This window comes from Gorilla gorilla, chromosome 7, assembly GCF_029281585.2.
Source record: "Gorilla gorilla gorilla isolate KB3781 chromosome 7, NHGRI_mGorGor1-v2.1_pri, whole genome shotgun sequence".
Taxonomy (NCBI): domain Eukaryota; kingdom Metazoa; phylum Chordata; class Mammalia; order Primates; family Hominidae; genus Gorilla; species Gorilla gorilla.
In genome coordinates this window covers 16068603-16087989 of record NC_073231.2, presented here as the reverse complement: position 1 = coordinate 16087989, position 19387 = coordinate 16068603, and the positions used below count along the sequence as shown (strand labels likewise).

At 54.0% G+C, this 19387-nt stretch overlaps 3 protein-coding genes across 3 annotated transcripts; all 3 read right to left on the bottom strand.

The window, feature by feature from the left end:
• Positions 1 to 242: 242 nt before the first annotated feature.
• On the bottom strand, positions 243 to 3249 carry LOC129524367 (protein FAM90A15-like). The gene is made up of 4 exons (XM_055349753.2): positions 3127 to 3249; positions 2433 to 2632; positions 1866 to 1974; positions 243 to 1205 (listed from the first exon to the last, which is right to left on the bottom strand). The coding sequence occupies exons 1-4, from the start codon at positions 3247 to 3249 to the stop codon at positions 243 to 245; spliced, it is 1395 nt and encodes a 464-aa protein (XP_055205728.2).
• Positions 3250 to 7888: 4639 nt separating this feature from the next.
• Positions 7889 to 10895, bottom strand: LOC129524366 (protein FAM90A15-like). Its single transcript, XM_055349751.2, has 4 exons — positions 10773 to 10895; positions 10079 to 10278; positions 9512 to 9620; positions 7889 to 8851 (listed from the first exon to the last, which is right to left on the bottom strand). Exons 1-4 carry the CDS (start codon positions 10893 to 10895, stop codon positions 7889 to 7891), a joined length of 1395 nt encoding a protein of 464 aa, XP_055205726.2.
• A 4639-nt stretch (positions 10896 to 15534) lies between these two features.
• On the bottom strand, positions 15535 to 18541 carry LOC129524368 (protein FAM90A15-like). The gene is made up of 4 exons (XM_055349754.2): positions 18419 to 18541; positions 17725 to 17924; positions 17158 to 17266; positions 15535 to 16497 (listed from the first exon to the last, which is right to left on the bottom strand). Exons 1-4 carry the CDS (start codon positions 18539 to 18541, stop codon positions 15535 to 15537), a joined length of 1395 nt encoding a protein of 464 aa, XP_055205729.2.
• Between the last annotated feature and the right edge of the window lie 846 nt (positions 18542 to 19387).

Sequence of the window (19387 nt, the reverse complement as noted above, 5' to 3'; positions counted from 1 at the left end):
GTTTCCGGAGAACCACGCGAACTACAACGTCCCTCACCAGAATTCAATGAGGCAGAGTCCCTGCACCTGCTCCCTGCACCTGCTCCTTGCCTGGCCCGGGCTCCCACATCCACAGAAGCGCCACAGCCGGGGAGCATCGGAGTCACCGCACAGAGTCTGCTCTCTGCTCCGCACTCCTCAGTCCCACAGTCCCCTCCAAGTCACGGGAGCTGGAGGCCAAGGAGCCCCTGCCACCTGCAGTCTCACTCCAGGTCAGAATCGCTGTCCTCTGAGGAGGAGGAAACCTGAAGGTCCTCATAGAGGACGCTCGGTGGGACACGAACACAGGGACCCTCAGACTTCTCTGACACATGAGGGCTCTGAGCGAGGAAGCCTCCCGGCTTCTCAGGAGAGGGAAATGAGGGGGCCGCCAGGAGGCTGGAGCTCCAGCGTCCGTTTTCCAGTCTCTGGAAGAGAACTCTGAGAGGCTGGGCCCCATCATGGCTGGCCGCTGGGTGATGGGACATGGTGCAGGCCTGGGTAGTAGGCAGGCAAGGTCTGCTGTGCGGAGGCTGCCTGTCGACGCTGGGCACCTGGGCCGGTGTCCTCCTGTCCATCTGGGGCGACGTACTTGGTCCAAGTTCGGTTGCGGCTGGCGGAGGTTGGAGATTCTCCGGGGCCCCCAGCTCACCTCCCTGGATGGCGCTTTCGGGGATCTGGAAGGGACCCAGTCTTGGTTTCTTGGGGAAGTTCAGGCAAGCCTGAATCGGAGCCTGGGCAGGTCTCTTGGCTCCTGGCCCGAAGCTGAGATTGGAGCCTAGGCCCAAGCTGTGTGTGGCGGCTGGCGGGCAGGGCTGTGAGGTCACCGCAGGACGTTTGTCTTGCGCCTGGGGTCTGATGGCCTGGAGCGGGCCGTGGGTTCTGGAGGCAGCCTGGGGAACTTCTCGGCAGCCACCCTCAGGGCTGCAGTGTGTCGGCTTCACCACGAGGAGAGGCTCGGGGCCCTGGTGCCTGACGGCAGGCTGAGGGATGTCGGCCGCAGCCCCTGTCTGTCTTTCCTTTGGTCCGAGACTTGAGGAGGAGCTCAGACTGGCTTTTCTGAGGGGAGACAGTGAAGCCAAGACGGAGCCCCTGCCAGACATTTCGGTAGCTGAGCGATCAGCGGGGACAGGGTCCACGCGCGGCCTTTTACTGGTTGTGTGGACCGGCATTGGCCCGCTTGCAACCTGAAAGAGAGGAAACAACACAGGTTAGAAGTAGTTCCTCAGCATGGAGCCAACGTGAAAATCAAGCACATCTAAAGACAAGGTGCACACGCCATGAAATTCTTAGTACAGTATCGACAGGCGGTCCTTGGAAGTAGGACTCCAGCTGAGTGCTGATCAGGACAAGACACATGAAAGATGCGCTCTCGAGCTATGTGTAGCTGATCTAAGCACACCATTGTTCAAAAGATCGCGTCTTGGGCATTAACTGGATCCAAGCGCCTCCACTCAGCCTTCCATGAAGTGGAACGGACTAATGCCCTTCCGAAGGCAGGTTGGTGGCTCAAGGGTACTCGGGACGTCTTCTCTGAACACGTGCATGTTCCTGGGTTTAGCCTTCTCCACGTTTGGGGCCTCTGAGGGACTAATTTCCTCATGCCGCTAGGAACATGTTGTTGGCAGGCTTGCCATAATTGGACAGAAAGGAAGCAACAGGAAATACGGCATCTTCAGATGCCTTCGCCTGCAATCAAATCGACCTGGAAGGATCGTGGAGTCCCTGACCCCAAGAAGGCAAGAAAGAGGGGTTCCCCGATTTCCTCCCGCAGACGGGAAGCTGAAAGGAAATCAAGCAGGGTGACCTAGAGGAGAAAAGGACCAGGGGCCCGGGGTGACACTCACCCTCAGATAATCAGAAGATTCCGTGGATCCTTTTCGATTCGGCAGCGGCTTCTCTGGAGCTTTCCCGGAAAATATGTGGAGGAGAGCCTTCCTCTGCGGGTCTTGTTGCCTGCAGAACGGAAAAAGGTCAGGCCGTGCCCCCTGGTTTTCCGCAGGAGACAGGGAGAACCCCGTCTGGGGCCCAGTCCCACTCCGTGTTTTGTGATACAGAAATGGACATCTGGTGCCCTTTCCGCCTCTGCACCTTCCCTCACGTGCCAACCTTCCCATCCTCCAGGTGGCCCTCTAGGCTTCCCAACTAAGGACTGTGATTTGGATTCCATCGCTTTTCCCTCTGTCGCGGGGAACCTGCACGAAGCGCCCCCGCCTCTCCCCGTCCCTGAATCTCCCAGAGCCAAAGGAGCTCCTGGGTGCGGAACCCCGGAGGACACGGAGCTGCGGCCTATTTCTCTGCAGCGTTCCTTCCCTGGCCCGGAGACGGAAAGGCACACGGTGTGCAGGTGCAGAGACACCATGTCCTTAGGAGGCAGTACCCTAAGGGTGGTGAAAACCCCTCCCACTGCTCACCTTGGTCTCTCTTCCTTCTCTCCCTTATCCTTGTTCAAGGGCCCCGGGTTGGCTTCAACCTGGGGCTTCCATGGTTTCAGGTTTTCCTTCCCTTCCTTTTTCCCCAAGGTCGCTGGAACCAGGGCTGCCTTCCAGCACTTCATGGGGCACCTGGTACTTCTGGCCGTGTGGCCAAAGGCCCCGCAGTTTTTGCACTTGAGCTGTGGGTGGAAAGGAAGTGATGTCAGTGAGGGAGCTGAAGCCACAGGCAGCGATCCCACGTCAACATTGGGACGGATTGTGAATTCAGAGCTGAATAAGGATTCCAAAGAGGGGACACCGGCATGGGGGCCGTTAAGTGCTGGGAGAGTTCGGATACGATGTTCCCTCCCAAAGCCCATGTGACGGAGGAACTCTGAAAGGAAGGACTCAAGGTTCCAAGGGGCACGATGGTGAACCCGATGTCAACAACGCAGCCAAACGTGGCTACACAGGACTCTAAGTAGAAAGAGAGGTTGCCCCCAAGAGTTTCTCAAGGGACCTATCGGGCTGGGGAGAAGGTCCCAAGCCACGCCCACCTTGGATGGGAAAAGCAACCTGGGTGGTGGTGACAGAACTCTTTGGAATCCAACCCAGTCTCCGAGGACCGTGTGACACCCCCTCCCCCCGTCCCCACCCCCACCCCGATACCCAAGAGATCCAGGGCTAGACTTACCCTGGGATCTTCTTCATCGGGCGGGGGAGCCCTTGGCCCAACTGGGGCCCTCCGCTGCTTCTGGAGGGTCTGGGCTCTCACCAGTCTCTTGGCCCAAGATTTGGGGTCCCGACGTGCCATCATCTTCGTCTGCTGGGGGTTTTATGACCGCCTTTTTCAGGGGTTGACTGTTGGGTCACCTGAAACACACACAAACACACACATGTCGATGGTTAAGCACGTTGGATATTCACACACCCACAGGAAGCCACCTGCTAACGCCCTGCCTGTGTGGTCATGAGGAGACCTCACCACCAGTCTGTCAAATCTGTAGAACACAATGTGCTGTGTGCATCCTCGGATATTGTGTGTTCCTCTGCCATGACTACCTAGTCCAAGAGTAAACCTCACCTGCCACAGGGCCCGTGGCCTAGGTATGGGGAGTTGAGCTTTCAACCCCAAACAAACAACTGATTCTGGACACTGGACTTAGGTCTCTCACGATTCACTCCGGTAGAAGACACGGTGATTCTGTCTCCCTTGACGGACAGAATGATCGAAGACACAGGGCATGGCGTGTGCCACCCTTTGGCAGGTCTGTTTGAAGTCAGGGATAAGGGATGCTTCCTGTGACAACTTGAAACGCTACTCTTGCCATTTCATTAGGCCACTTCCAAACACAAATTCATAGAGAGAAGTTACCTTCCTCTCTACCACACTAGCAGGTGATGGTCTTTCCTGTTCTATCTTTTGGCTTTAGCTCCAGCCCCTCTTTATTTATTTTTTTGGTATTTTACGCATACCACACGAATTCATCTGAACTAACGGGGAAGAAGTGCCATATCGTATCGAGGTCTTACACGGCTGAAGGGCAAACCACCCTTTTTTCCAAAGTCCTTTTTCCATTTACCCACCAATTCAGCATGCTGCAGTACATTTCTTTTCGCATTCCCATCTTGGTCTTATCCCACACGTGGAGACGGATATGTTTTGTCGTTTCCTGTTCCAAGAATTACTAGTAGCGAGAACACATCCTACCCCACCAGCAAGCCCCAGTGCGATCGGCATCTTTCGGCCTCCTTTGCCTCTTCCTCCCCCGCTCCACCATCCCTCAGGGATTGCGTGAAACAAACAATTGTTCAGTGAAACTAACCTGAAATTACACGTCTACTTTCTTTCCCCGGCTGGCGCTGAGATGGGCAGGTGCTGGAGCAGCCCCGCTGGAAGCGATGCAGCATCCAGGACGACGGAGGAAGGGGCGGAGAGGGACCTCTGCTTTCCAGGCTGCCTTTTATACTGCCTCCGGTCACCTGACGTGGAACGCACCCTAACCTAATCAGTTACCTGTACCTTAATTGCAATTAACTTAATCCAATTACATGACCTGGAAAGGTCTATTTGCACAGCCCACTCTAAGATCATGTCCACTGCTGACAGACATTCTAAAACCTACTTGTACAGCTGCAAGCTTTGAAGAATAGATGTTCCTCATCAGACATGTAACACTGGTGCCTGTACCCCTGTCTTCTTTTCCATCTTTTTTGTTTTTTTGTTTTGTTTTGTTTTAAAAAAAATGTGGTAAAATAGACACCTTTTAATTGGACCACATTTTGTCTATCTCGACGTAGGCCTCAGTGTCATCAAGGAGACTCTCCTTGACATGCAGTCACGGCCATGATCCATCTTCAGAGCTTCTCTTTCTTCCCCAAGGTAAGTCTGTCAGCAGAGAACCGTGACCGCACCCTCATGTGTTTTCTCCCCCAGGAGGCGCTTGGAAACCACCGTGAATTGGACCGCACTGGGAAACACAGATGACGAAAGTCCACAACGCTTTGTCCTTCAGTGCCTGGCTCCTTTTTCAGCTCGTCTTGCGACTCCAGGCATTATGCCTGAAAAGTCTCCCGGACGCCTGTGAGGCTCTAATTCCCTGGGTCCCATTGCCATGTCTCTGGATTTGCGAAGATCCACCGCACCTTCTGTGGAACTCCCGTGTCGGTGAACTTTTGTGCCACGTCCCCTAATTCTGCCCATGGTCATCTGCACCTGCACGACTTAGGTTCCATGTTCCTTGGACGGGAAGAGACAGGCAGGAGTCGGAATGATGAACCAGCACACTGGGGCATTTTCTCATGTAGCCCAAGTGACCCCATGGTCTTCTCGAGCTTTGGAACCAGTCGCGTCCCCTTTGACACTGCACCCGGCTCCCAGTCTCTCAATCTTGCTGGCCCTCCGGCGATCTCCCGTTGGATGAATTGCTCCTGCTGAAACTCGAGTCCCCTTTGATTTGCGCTTCATTAATTATTCATGATTCAGGTTGGAAGGCCTGCTGACGACCCCCTGTGGCCGTTCTCTGAGCTTTCCTGTCACATCGTTTCCTTCCACGCTCTTTGGTTCCTTATGGTCCTGCTCCTTCTGCTGTCAGAGGAGCAGAGAGTTGATCTTATTGATTCTGGATACGGATACTTTCTAGGTGATCTGGATAATCAAGATAACGACCCTCAACAGCGGCGGAAAGGGAGCAGCCATTTGGTGTGTCTCAGAAAATCCCGCTCAGTTCCGAGGCCTCCTAGATGTGGAATCCTGCTCAGAGTTGTTCCCAGGTCAGAGAATGGAGAGAGCCTGTGCATGATGGGATATCCCTGCCTAGATCTTTTAGTGAGTCTCTACCTCAGCTACTCTTAGGATCAGGGGGAGAACCATGGTGTCAGACATCCGGAAAGAAGACGGGATGAATGTTTTACCTCTGAAGTACATCCCAAATGTGGGAGTTCACTTCAGCTGTGCTGGGGTCCATTTGGCCAGTGAAACTCTGCCTGGTTCATTCGCACATCCGGAAGCCACTTCACGGGGCGCCGTCGCAACTGGAACCACACACTTGGCATCGGCGGTTGAGCCAAATGGGGACTCGTGGTGCAAGCAACGCTCCCCACGTGTTAGCGTGCGTGAGATTCGGTTGGCGGAATTTTACTAGGTGCGTGTTGGTAGAGTGGGGCTGAGGTTTTCTTGCTCCTGTGGATGTATACGAAGTCAAAGGTCCTGCCCAGCACTGCGGTCCCCTCAGTCAACTCTGTTTCGGAGACGTAACGATTTGGATTGCCAACAAGTCAAGAAATGTTCAAGCCCTTGGATGTAGGGTAAAGAAAGAGAGATCAGACTCTCACTGTGTCTATGTAGAAGGGGAAGACATAAGAGACTCCATTTTGAAAAAGACCTGTATTTTAAACAATTGCTTTGCTGAGATGTTGATCATTTGTAGCTTTGCCGCAGCCCCTTTGACCCAACTTGGAGCTCACAAAAACCTGTGTTGTATAAAATCGAGGTTTAAGGGATCTAGGGCTGTGCAGGACGTGCCTTGTTAACCAAATGTTTACAAGCAGTGTACTTGGTAAAAGTCATTGCCATTCTCTAGTCTCAATAAACCAGGGGCGCAATGCACCGTGGAAAGCCACGGGGACCTCTGCCCTTAAAAGCAGGGTATTGTCCAAGGTTTCTCCCCATGTGACAGTCTGAAATATGGCCTCGTGGGATGGGAAAGACCTGACTGTCCCCCAGCCTGACACCCGTAATGGGTCTGTGCTGAGGTGGATTAGTCAAAGAGGAAAGCCTCTTGCAGTTCAGATGGAGGAAGGCCACTGTCTCCTGCTTGCCCCTGGGAACTGAATGTCTCGGTGTAAAGCCCGATCTTACATTTGTTCAACTCTGAGCTCGGAGAAAAGCTGCCCTGTGGCGGGAGGCGAGACATGTTGGCAGTAATGCTGCCTTGTTATTCTTTACTCCGCTGAGATGTTTGGGTGGAGAGAAACATAAATCTGGCCTACGTGCACGTCCAGGCATAGTACCTTCCCTTGAACTTAATAATGATATAGATTCTTTTGCTCACGTGTTTTTTTTTGTTGTTGTTGTTGACCTTCTCCTTATTATCACCCTGCTCTCCTACTACATTCCTTTTTGCTGAAATAATAAAAATCATAATCAATAAAAACTGAGGGAACTCAGAGGCCGGTGCCGGTGCAGGTCCTTGGTGTGCTGAGTGCCAGTCCCCTGGACCCACTGTTGTCTCCCTATACTTTGTCTCTGTGTCTTATTCCTTTTCTCCGTCTCTCATCCCACCCGACTAGAAACACCCACAGGGGTGGAGGGCCAGGCCACCCCTTCACTTGGAAAATCAGTTAAACACAGACACGGAATGAGAGTCAAAAGACAATATGTCATCTTTTTGAGAATTTTATTCACTTCAAAACAAATTAAACACACATATGTACAAAGGCATTCCAGAGCCCAGTTTTCGAGGCTGAGGAAAGACCCCGAGAGCGCTTTGCACAGCACGCTTCCCAGCGTCCGAAACACTGCTCTCAGGGCGGGGCACAGCGGAAGGGCTGCATCTCTCGGGGTTCCCTAACTTTTCCCTTATTCAGTCATCTAGAGAGCAAATACACAGTAATTCCCCAGTTTCCTGTTGACGTCCCAGCGGAAGTCTGTCTCTTGTGCGTCACGCAGTTTCTGAGGCAACGAATCTCTGGCACGGAAGCTTTCCCTGGCGCGTTTCCGGAGAACCACGCGAACTACAACGTCCCTCACCAGAATTCAATGAGGCAGAGTCCCTGCACCTGCTCCCTGCACCTGCTCCTTGCCTGGCCTGGGCTCCCACATCCACAGAAGCGCCACAGCCGGGGAGCATCGGAGTCACCGCACAGAGTCTGCTCTCTGCTCCGCACTCCTCAGTCCCACAGTCCCCTCCAAGTCACGGGAGCTGGAGGACAAGGAGCCCCTGCCACCTGCAGTCTCACTCCAGGTCAGAATCGCTGTCCTCTGAGGAGGAGGAAACCTGAAGGTCCTCATAGAGGACGCTCGGTGGGACACGAACACAGGGACCCTCAGACTTCTCTGACACATGAGGGCTCTGAGCGAGGAAGCCTCCCGGCTTCTCAGGAGAGGGAAATGAGGGGGCCGCCAGGAGGCTGGAGCTCCAGCGTCCGTTTTCCAGTCTCTGGAAGAGAACTCTGAGAGGCTGGGCCCCATCATGGCTGGCCGCTGGGTGATGGGACATGGTGCAGGCCTGGGTAGTAGGCAGGCAAGGTCTGCTGTGCGGAGGCTGCCGGTCGACGCTGGGCACCTGGGCCGGTGTCCTCCTGTCCATCTGGGGCGACGTACTTGGTCCAAGTTCGGTTGCGGCTGGCGGAGGTTGGAGATTCTCCGGGGCCCCCAGCTCACCTCCCTGGATGGCGCTTTCGGGGATCTGGAAGGGACCCAGTCTTGGTTTCTTGGGGAAGTTCAGGCAAGCCTGAATCGGAGCCTGGGCAGGTCTCTTGGCTCCTGGCCCGAAGCTGAGATTGGAGCCTAGGCCCAAGCTGTGTGTGGCGGCTGGCGGGCAGGGCTGTGAGGTCACCGCAGGACGTTTGTCTTGCGCCTGGGGTCTGATGGCCTGGAGCGGGCCGTGGGTTCTGGAGGCAGCCTGGGGAACTTCTCGGCAGCCACCCTCAGGGCTGCAGTGTGTCGGCTTCACCACGAGGAGAGGCTCGGGGCCCTGGTGCCTGACGGCAGTCTGAGGGATGTCGGCCGCAGCCCCTGTCTGTCTTTCCTTTGGTCCGAGACTTGAGGAGGAGCTCAGACTGGCTTTTCTGAGGGGAGACAGTGAAGCCAAGACGGAGCCCCTGCCAGACATTTCGGTAGCTGAGCGATCAGCGGGGACAGGGTCCACGCGCGGCCTTTTACTGGTTGTGTGGACCGGCATTGGCCCGCTTGCAACCTGAAAGAGAGGAAACAACACAGGTTAGAAGTAGTTCCTCAGCATGGAGCCAACGTGAAAATCAAGCACATCTAAAGACAAGGTGCACACGCCATGAAATTCTTAGTACAGTATCGACAGGCGGTCCTTGGAAGTAGGACTCCAGCTGAGTGCTGATCAGGACAAGACACATGAAAGATGCGCTCTCGAGCTATGTGTAGCTGATCTAAGCACACCATTGTTCAAAAGATCGCGTCTTGGGCATTAACTGGATCCAAGCGCCTCCACTCAGCCTTCCATGAAGTGGAACGGACTAATGCCCTTCCGAAGGCAGGTTGGTGGCTCAAGGGTACTCGGGACGTCTTCTCTGAACACGTGCATGTTCCTGGGTTTAGCCTTCTCCACGTTTGGGGCCTCTGAGGGACTAATTTCCTCATGCCGCTAGGAACATGTTGTTGGCAGGCTTGCCATAATTGGACAGAAAGGAAGCAACAGGAAATACGGCATCTTCAGATGCCTTCGCCTGCAATCAAATCGACCTGGAAGGATCGTGGAGTCCCTGACCCCAAGAAGGCAAGAAAGAGGGGTTCCCCGATTTCCTCCCGCAGACGGGAAGCTGAAAGGAAATCAAGCAGGGTGACCTAGAGGAGAAAAGGACCAGGGGCCCGGGGTGACACTCACCCTCAGATAATCAGAAGATTCCGTGGATCCTTTTCGATTCGGCAGCGGCTTCTCTGGAGCTTTCCCGGAAAATATGTGGAGGAGAGCCTTCCTCTGCGGGTCTTGTTGCCTGCAGAACGGAAAAAGGTCAGGCCGTGCCCCCTGGTTTTCCGCAGGAGACAGGGAGAACCCCGTCTGGGGCCCAGTCCCACTCCGTGTTTTGTGATACAGAAATGGACATCTGGTGCCCTTTCCGCCTCTGCACCTTCCCTCACGTGCCAACCTTCCCATCCTCCAGGTGGCCCTCTAGGCTTCCCAACTAAGGACTGTGATTTGGATTCCATCGCTTTTCCCTCTGTCGCGGGGAACCTGCACGAAGCGCCCCCGCCTCTCCCCGTCCCTGAATCTCCCAGAGCCAAAGGAGCTCCTGGGTGCGGAACCCCGGAGGACACGGAGCTGCGGCCTATTTCTCTGCAGCGTTCCTTCCCTGGCCCGGAGACGGAAAGGCACACGGTGTGCAGGTGCAGAGACACCATGTCCTTAGGAGGCAGTACCCTAAGGGTGGTGAAAACCCCTCCCACTGCTCACCTTGGTCTCTCTTCCTTCTCTCCCTTATCCTTGTTCAAGGGCCCCGGGTTGGCTTCAACCTGGGGCTTCCATGGTTTCAGGTTTTCCTTCCCTTCCTTTTTCCCCAAGGTCGCTGGAACCAGGGCTGCCTTCCAGCACTTCATGGGGCACCTGGTACTTCTGGCCGTGTGGCCAAAGGCCCCGCAGTTTTTGCACTTGAGCTGTGGGTGGAAAGGAAGTGATGTCAGTGAGGGAGCTGAAGCCACAGGCAGCGATCCCACGTCAACATTGGGACGGATTGTGAATTCAGAGCTGAATAAGGATTCCAAAGAGGGGACACCGGCATGGGGGCCGTTAAGTGCTGGGAGAGTTCGGATACGATGTTCCCTCCCAAAGCCCATGTGACGGAGGAACTCTGAAAGGAAGGACTCAAGGTTCCAAGGGGCACGATGGTGAACCCGATGTCAACAACGCAGCCAAACGTGGCTACACAGGACTCTAAGTAGAAAGAGAGGTTGCCCCCAAGAGTTTCTCAAGGGACCTATCGGGCTGGGGAGAAGGTCCCAAGCCACGCCCACCTTGGATGGGAAAAGCAACCTGGGTGGTGGTGACAGAACTCTTTGGAATCCAACCCAGTCTCCGAGGACCGTGTGACACCCCCTCCCCCCGTCCCCACCCCCACCCCGATACCCAAGAGATCCAGGGCTAGACTTACCCTGGGATCTTCTTCATCGGGCGGGGGAGCCCTTGGCCCAACTGGGGCCCTCCGCTGCTTCTGGAGGGTCTGGGCTCTCACCAGTCTCTTGGCCCAAGATTTGGGGTCCCGACGTGCCATCATCTTCGTCTGCTGGGGGTTTTATGACCGCCTTTTTCAGGGGTTGACTGTTGGGTCACCTGAAACACACACAAACACACACATGTCGATGGTTAAGCACGTTGGATACTCACACACCCACAGGAAGCCACCTGCTAACGCCCTGCCTGTGTGGTCATGAGGAGACCTCACCACCAGTCTGTCAAATCTGTAGAACACAATGTGCTGTGTGCATCCTCGGATATTGTGTGTTCCTCTGCCATGACTACCTAGTCCAAGAGTAAACCTCACCTGCCACAGGGCCCGTGGCCTAGGTATGGGGAGTTGAGCTTTCAACCCCAAACAAACAACTGATTCTGGACACTGGACTTAGGTCTCTCACGATTCACTCCGGTAGAAGACACGGTGATTCTGTCTCCCTTGACGGACAGAATGATCGAAGACACAGGGCATGGCGTGTGCCACCCTTTGGCAGGTCTGTTTGAAGTCAGGGATAAGGGATGCTTCCTGTGACAACTTGAAACGCTACTCTTGCCATTTCATTAGGCCACTTCCAAACACAAATTCATAGAGAGAAGTTACCTTCCTCTCTACCACACTAGCAGGTGATGGTCTTTCCTGTTCTATCTTTTGGCTTTAGCTCCAGCCCCTCTTTATTTATTTTTTTGGTATTTTACGCATACCACACGAATTCATCTGAACTAACGGGGAAGAAGTGCCATATCGTATCGAGGTCTTACACGGCTGAAGGGCAAACCACCCTTTTTTCCAAAGTCCTTTTTCCATTTACCCACCAATTCAGCATGCTGCAGTACATTTCTTTTCGCATTCCCATCTTGGTCTTATCCCACACGTGGAGACGGATATGTTTTCTCGTTTCCTGTTCCAAGAATTACTAGTAGCGAGAACACATCCTACCCCACCAGCAAGCCCCAGTGCGATCGGCATCTTTCGGCCTCCTTTGTCTCTTCCTCTCCCCCTCCACCATCCCTCAGGGATTGCGTGAAACAAACAATTGTTCAGTGAAACTAACCTGAAATTACACATCTACTTTCTTTCCCCGGCTGGCGCTGAGATGGGCAGGTGCTGGAGCAGCCCCGCTGGAAGCGATGCAGCATCCAGGACGACGGAGGAAGGGGCGGAGAGGGACCTCTGCTTTCCAGGCTGCCTTTTATACTGCCTCCGGTCACCTGACGTGGAACGCACCCTAACCTAATCAGTTACCTGTACCTTAATTGCAATTAACTTAATCCAATTACATGACCTGGAAAGGTCTATTTGCACAGCCCACTCTAAGATCATGTCCACTGCTGACAGACATTCTAAAACCTACTTGTACAGCTGCAAGCTTTGAAGAATAGATGTTCCTCATCAGACATGTAACACTGGTGCCTGTACCCCTGTCTTCTTTTCCATCTTTTTTGTTTTTTTGTTTTGTTTTGTTTTAAAAAAAATGTGGTAAAATAGACACCTTTTAATTGGACCACATTTTGTCTATCTCGACGTAGGCCTCAGTGTCATCAAGGAGACTCTCCTTGACATGCAGTCACGGCCATGATCCATCTTCAGAGCTTCTCTTTCTTCCCCAAGGTAAGTCTGTCAGCAGAGAACCGTGACCGCACCCTCATGTGTTTTCTCCCCCAGGAGGCGCTTGGAAACCACCGTGAATTGGACCGCACTGGGAAACACAGATGACGAAAGTCCACAACGCTTTGTCCTTCAGTGCCTGGCTCCTTTTTCAGCTCGTCTTGCGACTCCAGGCATTATGCCTGAAAAGTCTCCCGGACGCCTGTGAGGCTCTAATTCCCTGGGTCCCATTGCCATGTCTCTGGATTTGCGAAGATCCACCGCACCTTCTGTGGAACTCCCGTGTCGGTGAACTTTTGTGCCACGTCCCCTAATTCTGCCCATGGTCATCTGCACCTGCACGACTTAGGTTCCATGTTCCTTGGACGGGAAGAGACAGGCAGGAGTCGGAATGATGAACCAGCACACTGGGGCATTTTCTCATGTAGCCCAAGTGACCCCATGGTCTTCTCGAGCTTTGGAACCAGTCGCGTCCCCTTTGACACTGCACCCGGCTCCCAGTCTCTCAATCTTGCTGGCCCTCCGGCGATCTCCCGTTGGATGAATTGCTCCTGCTGAAACTCGAGTCCCCTTTGATTTGCGCTTCATTAATTATTCATGATTCAGGTTGGAAGGCCTGCTGACGACCCCCTGTGGCCGTTCTCTGAGCTTTCCTGTCACATCGTTTCCTTCCACGCTCTTTGGTTCCTTATGGTCCTGCTCCTTCTGCTGTCAGAGGAGCAGAGAGTTGATCTTATTGATTCTGGATACGGATACTTTCTAGGTGATCTGGATAATCAAGATAACGACCCTCAACAGCGGCGGAAAGGGAGCAGCCATTTGGTGTGTCTCAGAAAATCCCGCTCAGTTCCGAGGCCTCCTAGATGTGGAATCCTGCTCAGAGTTGTTCCCAGGTCAGAGAATGGAGAGAGCCTGTGCATGATGGGATATCCCTGCCTAGATCTTTTAGTGAGTCTCTACCTCAGCTACTCTTAGGATCAGGGGGAGAACCATGGTGTCAGACATCCGGAAAGAAGACGAGATGAATGTTTTACCTCTGAAGTACATCCCAAATGTGGGAGTTCACTTCAGCTGTGCTGGGGTCCATTTGGCCAGTGAAACTCTGCCTGGTTCATTCGCACATCCGGAAGCCACTTCACGGGGCGCCGTCGCAACTGGAACCACACACTTGGCATCGGCGGTTGAGCCAAATGGGGACTCGTGGTGCAAGCAACGCTCCCCACGTGTTAGCGTGCGTGAGATTCGGTTGGCGGAATTTTACTAGGTGCGTGTTGGTAGAGTGGGGCTGAGGTTTTCTTGCTCCTGTGGATGTATACGAAGTCAAAGGTCCTGCCCAGCACTGCGGTCCCCTCAGTCAACTCTGTTTCGGAGACGTAACGATTTGGATTGCCAACAAGTCAAGAAATGTTCAAGCCCTTGGATGTAGGGTAAAGAAAGAGAGATCAGACTCTCACTGTGTCTATGTAGAAGGGGAAGACATAAGAGACTCCATTTTGAAAAAGACCTGTATTTTAAACAATTGCTTTGCTGAGATGTTGATCATTTGTAGCTTTGCCGCAGCCCCTTTGACCCAACTTGGAGCTCACAAAAACCTGTGTTGTATAAAATCGAGGTTTAAGGGATCTAGGGCTGTGCAGGACGTGCCTTGTTAACCAAATGTTTACAAGCAGTGTACTTGGTAAAAGTCATTGCCATTCTCTAGTCTCAATAAACCAGGGGCGCAATGCACCGTGGAAAGCCACGGGGACCTCTGCCCTTAAAAGCAGGGTATTGTCCAAGGTTTCTCCCCATGTGACAGTCTGAAATATGGCCTCGTGGGATGGGAAAGACCTGACTGTCCCCCAGCCTGACACCCGTAATGGGTCTGTGCTGAGGTGGATTAGTCAAAGAGGAAAGCCTCTTGCAGTTCAGATGGAGGAAGGCCACTGTCTCCTGCTTGCCCCTGGGAACTGAATGTCTCGGTGTAAAGCCCGATCTTACATTTGTTCAACTCTGAGCTCGGAGAAAAGCTGCCCTGTGGCGGGAGGCGAGACATGTTGGCAGTAATGCTGCCTTGTTATTCTTTACTCCGCTGAGATGTTTGGGTGGAGAGAAACATAAATCTGGCCTACGTGCACGTCCAGGCATAGTACCTTCCCTTGAACTTAATAATGATATAGATTCTTTTGCTCACGTGTTTTTTTTTGTTGTTGTTGTTGACCTTCTCCTTATTATCACCCTGCTCTCCTACTACATTCCTTTTTGCTGAAATAATAAAAATCATAATCAATAAAAACTGAGGGAACTCAGAGGCCGGTGCCGGTGCAGGTCCTTGGTGTGCTGAGTGCCAGTCCCCTGGACCCACTGTTGTCTCCCTATACTTTGTCTCTGTGTCTTATTCCTTTTCTCCGTCTCTCATCCCACCCGACTAGAAACACCCACAGGGGTGGAGGGCCAGGCCACCCCTTCACTTGGAAAATCAGTTAAACACAGACACGGAATGAGAGTCAAAAGACAATATGTCATCTTTTTGAGAATTTTATTCACTTCAAAACAAATTAAACACACATATGTACAAAGGCATTCCAGAGCCCAGTTTTCGAGGCTGAGGAAAGACCCCGAGAGCGCTTTGCACAGCACGCTTCCCAGCGTCCGAAACACTGCTCTCAGGGCGGGGCACAGCGGAAGGGCTGCACCTCTCGGGGTTCCCTAACTTTTCCCTTATTCAGTCATCTAGAGAGCAAATACACAGTAATTCCCCAGTTTCCTGTTGACGTCCCAGCGGAAGTCTGTCTCTTGTGCGTCACGCAGTTTCTGAGGCAACGAATCTCTGGCACGGAAGCTTTCCCTGGCGCGTTTCCGGAGAACCACGCGAACTACAACGTCCCTCACCAGAATTCAATGAGGCAGAGTCCCTGCACCTGCTCCCTGCACCTGCTCCTTGCCTGGCCCGGGCTCCCACATCCACAGAAGCGCCACAGCCGGGGAGCATCGGAGTCACCGCACAGAGTCTGCTCTCTGCTCCGCACTCCTCAGTCCCACAGTCCCCTCCAAGTCACGGGAGCTGGAGGCCAAGGAGCCCCTGCCACCTGCAGTCTCACTCCAGGTCAGAATCGCTGTCCTCTGAGGAGGAGGAAACCTGAAGGTCCTCATAGAGGACGCTCGGTGGGACACGAACACAGGGACCCTCAGACTTCTCTGACACATGAGGGCTCTGAGCGAGGAAGCCTCCCGGCTTCTCAGGAGAGGGAAATGAGGGGGCCGCCAGGAGGCTGGAGCTCCAGCGTCCGTTTTCCAGTCTCTGGAAGAGAACTCTGAGAGGCTGGGCCCCATCATGGCTGGCCGCTGGGTGATGGGACATGGTGCAGGCCTGGGTAGTAGGCAGGCAAGGTCTGCTGTGCGGAGGCTGCCTGTCGACGCTGGGCACCTGGGCCGGTGTCCTCCTGTCCATCTGGGGCGACGTACTTGGTCCAAGTTCGGTTGCGGCTGGCGGAGGTTGGAGATTCTCCGGGGCCCCCAGCTCACCTCCCTGGATGGCGCTTTCGGGGATCTGGAAGGGACCCAGTCTTGGTTTCTTGGGGAAGTTCAGGCAAGCCTGAATCGGAGCCTGGGCAGGTCTCTTGGCTCCTGGCCCGAAGCTGAGATTGGAGCCTAGGCCCAAGCTGTGTGTGGCGGCTGGCGGGCAGGGCTGTGAGGTCACCGCAGGACGTTTGTCTTGCGCCTGGGGTCTGATGGCCTGGAGCGGGCCGTGGGTTCTGGAGGCAGCCTGGGGAACTTCTCGGCAGCCACCCTCAGGGCTGCAGTGTGTCGGCTTCACCACGAGGAGAGGCTCGGGGCCCTGGTGCCTGACGGCAGGCTGAGGGATGTCGGCCGCAGCCCCTGTCTGTCTTTCCTTTGGTCCGAGACTTGAGGAGGAGCTCAGACTGGCTTTTCTGAGGGGAGACAGTGAAGCCAAGACGGAGCCCCTGCCAGACATTTCGGTAGCTGAGCGATCAGCGGGGACAGGGTCCACGCGCGGCCTTTTACTGGTTGTGTGGACCGGCATTGGCCCGCTTGCAACCTGAAAGAGAGGAAACAACACAGGTTAGAAGTAGTTCCTCAGCATGGAGCCAACGTGAAAATCAAGCACATCTAAAGACAAGGTGCACACGCCATGAAATTCTTAGTACAGTATCGACAGGCGGTCCTTGGAAGTAGGACTCCAGCTGAGTGCTGATCAGGACAAGACACATGAAAGATGCGCTCTCGAGCTATGTGTAGCTGATCTAAGCACACCATTGTTCAAAAGATCGCGTCTTGGGCATTAACTGGATCCAAGCGCCTCCACTCAGCCTTCCATGAAGTGGAACGGACTAATGCCCTTCCGAAGGCAGGTTGGTGGCTCAAGGGTACTCGGGACGTCTTCTCTGAACACGTGCATGTTCCTGGGTTTAGCCTTCTCCACGTTTGGGGCCTCTGAGGGACTAATTTCCTCATGCCGCTAGGAACATGTTGTTGGCAGGCTTGCCATAATTGGACAGAAAGGAAGCAACAGGAAATACGGCATCTTCAGATGCCTTCGCCTGCAATCAAATCGACCTGGAAGGATCGTGGAGTCCCTGACCCCAAGAAGGCAAGAAAGAGGGGTTCCCCGATTTCCTCCCGCAGACGGGAAGCTGAAAGGAAATCAAGCAGGGTGACCTAGAGGAGAAAAGGACCAGGGGCCCGGGGTGACACTCACCCTCAGATAATCAGAAGATTCCGTGGATCCTTTTCGATTCGGCAGCGGCTTCTCTGGAGCTTTCCCGGAAAATATGTGGAGGAGAGCCTTCCTCTGCGGGTCTTGTTGCCTGCAGAACGGAAAAAGGTCAGGCCGTGCCCCCTGGTTTTCCGCAGGAGACAGGGAGAACCCCGTCTGGGGCCCAGTCCCACTCCGTGTTTTGTGATACAGAAATGGACATCTGGTGCCCTTTCCGCCTCTGCACCTTCCCTCACGTGCCAACCTTCCCATCCTCCAGGTGGCCCTCTAGGCTTCCCAACTAAGGACTGTGATTTGGATTCCATCGCTTTTCCCTCTGTCGCGGGGAACCTGCACGAAGCGCCCCCGCCTCTCCCCGTCCCTGAATCTCCCAGAGCCAAAGGAGCTCCTGGGTGCGGAACCCCGGAGGACACGGAGCTGCGGCCTATTTCTCTGCAGCGTTCCTTCCCTGGCCCGGAGACGGAAAGGCACACGGTGTGCAGGTGCAGAGACACCATGTCCTTAGGAGGCAGTACCTTAAGGGTGGTGAAAACCCCTCCCACTGCTCACCTTGGTCTCTCTTCCTTCTCTCCCTTATCCTTGTTCAAGGGCCCCGGGTTGGCTTCAACCTGGGGCTTCCATGGTTTCAGGTTTTCCTTCCCTTCCTTTTTCCCCAAGGTCGCTGGAACCAGGGCTGCCTTCCAGCACTTCATGGGGCACCTGGTACTTCTGGCCGTGTGGCCAAAGGCCCCGCAGTTTTTGCACTTGAGCTGTGGGTGGAAAGGAAGTGATGTCAGTGAGGGAGCTGAAGCCACAGGCAGCGATCCCACGTCAACATTGGGACGGATTGTGAATTCAGAGCTGAATAAGGATTCCAAAGAGGGGACACCGGCATGGGGGCCGTTAAGTGCTGGGAGAGTTCGGATACGATGTTCCCTCCCAAAGCCCATGTGACGGAGGAACTCTGAAAGGAAGGACTCAAGGTTCCAAGGGGCACGATGGTGAACCCGATGTCAACAACGCAGCCAAACGTGGCTACACAGGACTCTAAGTAGAAAGAGAGGTTGCCCCCAAGAGTTTCTCAAGGGACCTATCGGGCTGGGGAGAAGGTCCCAAGCCACGCCCACCTTGGATGGGAAAAGCAACCTGGGTGGTGGTGACAGAACTCTTTGGAATCCAACCCAGTCTCCGAGGACCGTGTGACACCCCCTCCCCCCGTCCCCACCCCCACCCCGATACCCAAGAGATCCAGGGCTAGACTTACCCTGGGATCTTCTTCATCGGGCGGGGGAGCCCTTGGCCCAACTGGGGCCCTCCGCTGCTTCTGGAGGGTCTGGGCTCTCACCAGTCTCTTGGCCCAAGATTTGGGGTCCCGACGTGCCATCATCTTCGTCTGCTGGGGGTTTTATGACCGCCTTTTTCAGGGGTTGACTGTTGGGTCACCTGAAACACACACAAACACACACATGTCGATGGTTAAGCACGTTGGATACTCACACACCCACAGGAAGCCACCTGCTAACGCCCTGCCTGTGTGGTCATGAGGAGACCTCACCACCAGTCTGTCAAATCTGTAGAACACAATGTGCTGTGTGCATCCTCGGATATTGTGTGTTCCTCTGCCATGACTACCTAGTCCAAGAGTAAACCTCACCTGCCACAGGGCCCGTGGCCTAGGTATGGGGAGTTGAGCTTTCAACCCCAAACAAACAACTGATTCTGGACACTGGACTTAGGTCTCTCACGATTCACTCCGGTAGAAGACACGGTGATTCTGTCTCCCTTGACGGACAGAATGATCGAAGACACAGGGCATGGCGTGTGCCACCCTTTGGCAGGTCTGTTTGAAGTCAGGGATAAGGGATGCTTCCTGTGACAACTTGAAACGCTACTCTTGCCATTTCATTAGGCCACTTCCAAACACAAATTCATAGAGAGAAGTTACCTTCCTCTCTACCACACTAGCAGGTGATGGTCTTTCCTGTTCTATCTTTTGGCTTTAGCTCCAGCCCTTCTTTATTTATTTTTTTGGTATTTTACGCATACCACACGAATTCATCTGAACTAACGGGGAAGAAGTGCCATATCGTATCGAGGTCTTACACGGCTGAAGGGCAAACCACCCTTTTTTCCAAAGTCCTTTTTCCATTTACCCAGCAATTCAGCATGCTGCAGTACATTTCTTTTCGCATTCCCATCTTGGTCTTATCCCACACGTGGAGACGGATATGTT

Excerpts from the sequence above, each read along its gene's own strand:
- LOC129524367 (XM_055349753.2), bottom strand. The coding sequence starts at position 3,249 with ATGATGGCACGTCGGGACCCCAAATCTTGGGCCAAGAGACTGGTGAGA. Across the intron at positions 1,975-2,432 it reads GAGAAGGAAGAGAGACCAAG|GCAACAAGACCCGCAGAGGA; the intron begins GTGAGCAGTGGG and ends TCCGTTCTGCAG. Across the intron at positions 1,206-1,865 it reads AATCTTCTGATTATCTGAGG|GTTGCAAGCGGGCCAATGCC; the intron begins GTGAGTGTCACC and ends CCTCTCTTTCAG.
- LOC129524368 (XM_055349754.2), bottom strand. The coding sequence starts at position 18,541 with ATGATGGCACGTCGGGACCCCAAATCTTGGGCCAAGAGACTGGTGAGA. Across the intron at positions 17,267-17,724 it reads GAGAAGGAAGAGAGACCAAG|GCAACAAGACCCGCAGAGGA; the intron begins GTGAGCAGTGGG and ends TCCGTTCTGCAG. Across the intron at positions 16,498-17,157 it reads AATCTTCTGATTATCTGAGG|GTTGCAAGCGGGCCAATGCC; the intron begins GTGAGTGTCACC and ends CCTCTCTTTCAG.
- LOC129524366 (XM_055349751.2), bottom strand. The coding sequence starts at position 10,895 with ATGATGGCACGTCGGGACCCCAAATCTTGGGCCAAGAGACTGGTGAGA. Across the intron at positions 10,279-10,772 it reads CCGATGAAGAAGATCCCAGG|CTCAAGTGCAAAAACTGCGG; the intron begins GTAAGTCTAGCC and ends TTCCACCCACAG. Across the intron at positions 9,621-10,078 it reads GAGAAGGAAGAGAGACCAAG|GCAACAAGACCCGCAGAGGA; the intron begins GTGAGCAGTGGG and ends TCCGTTCTGCAG.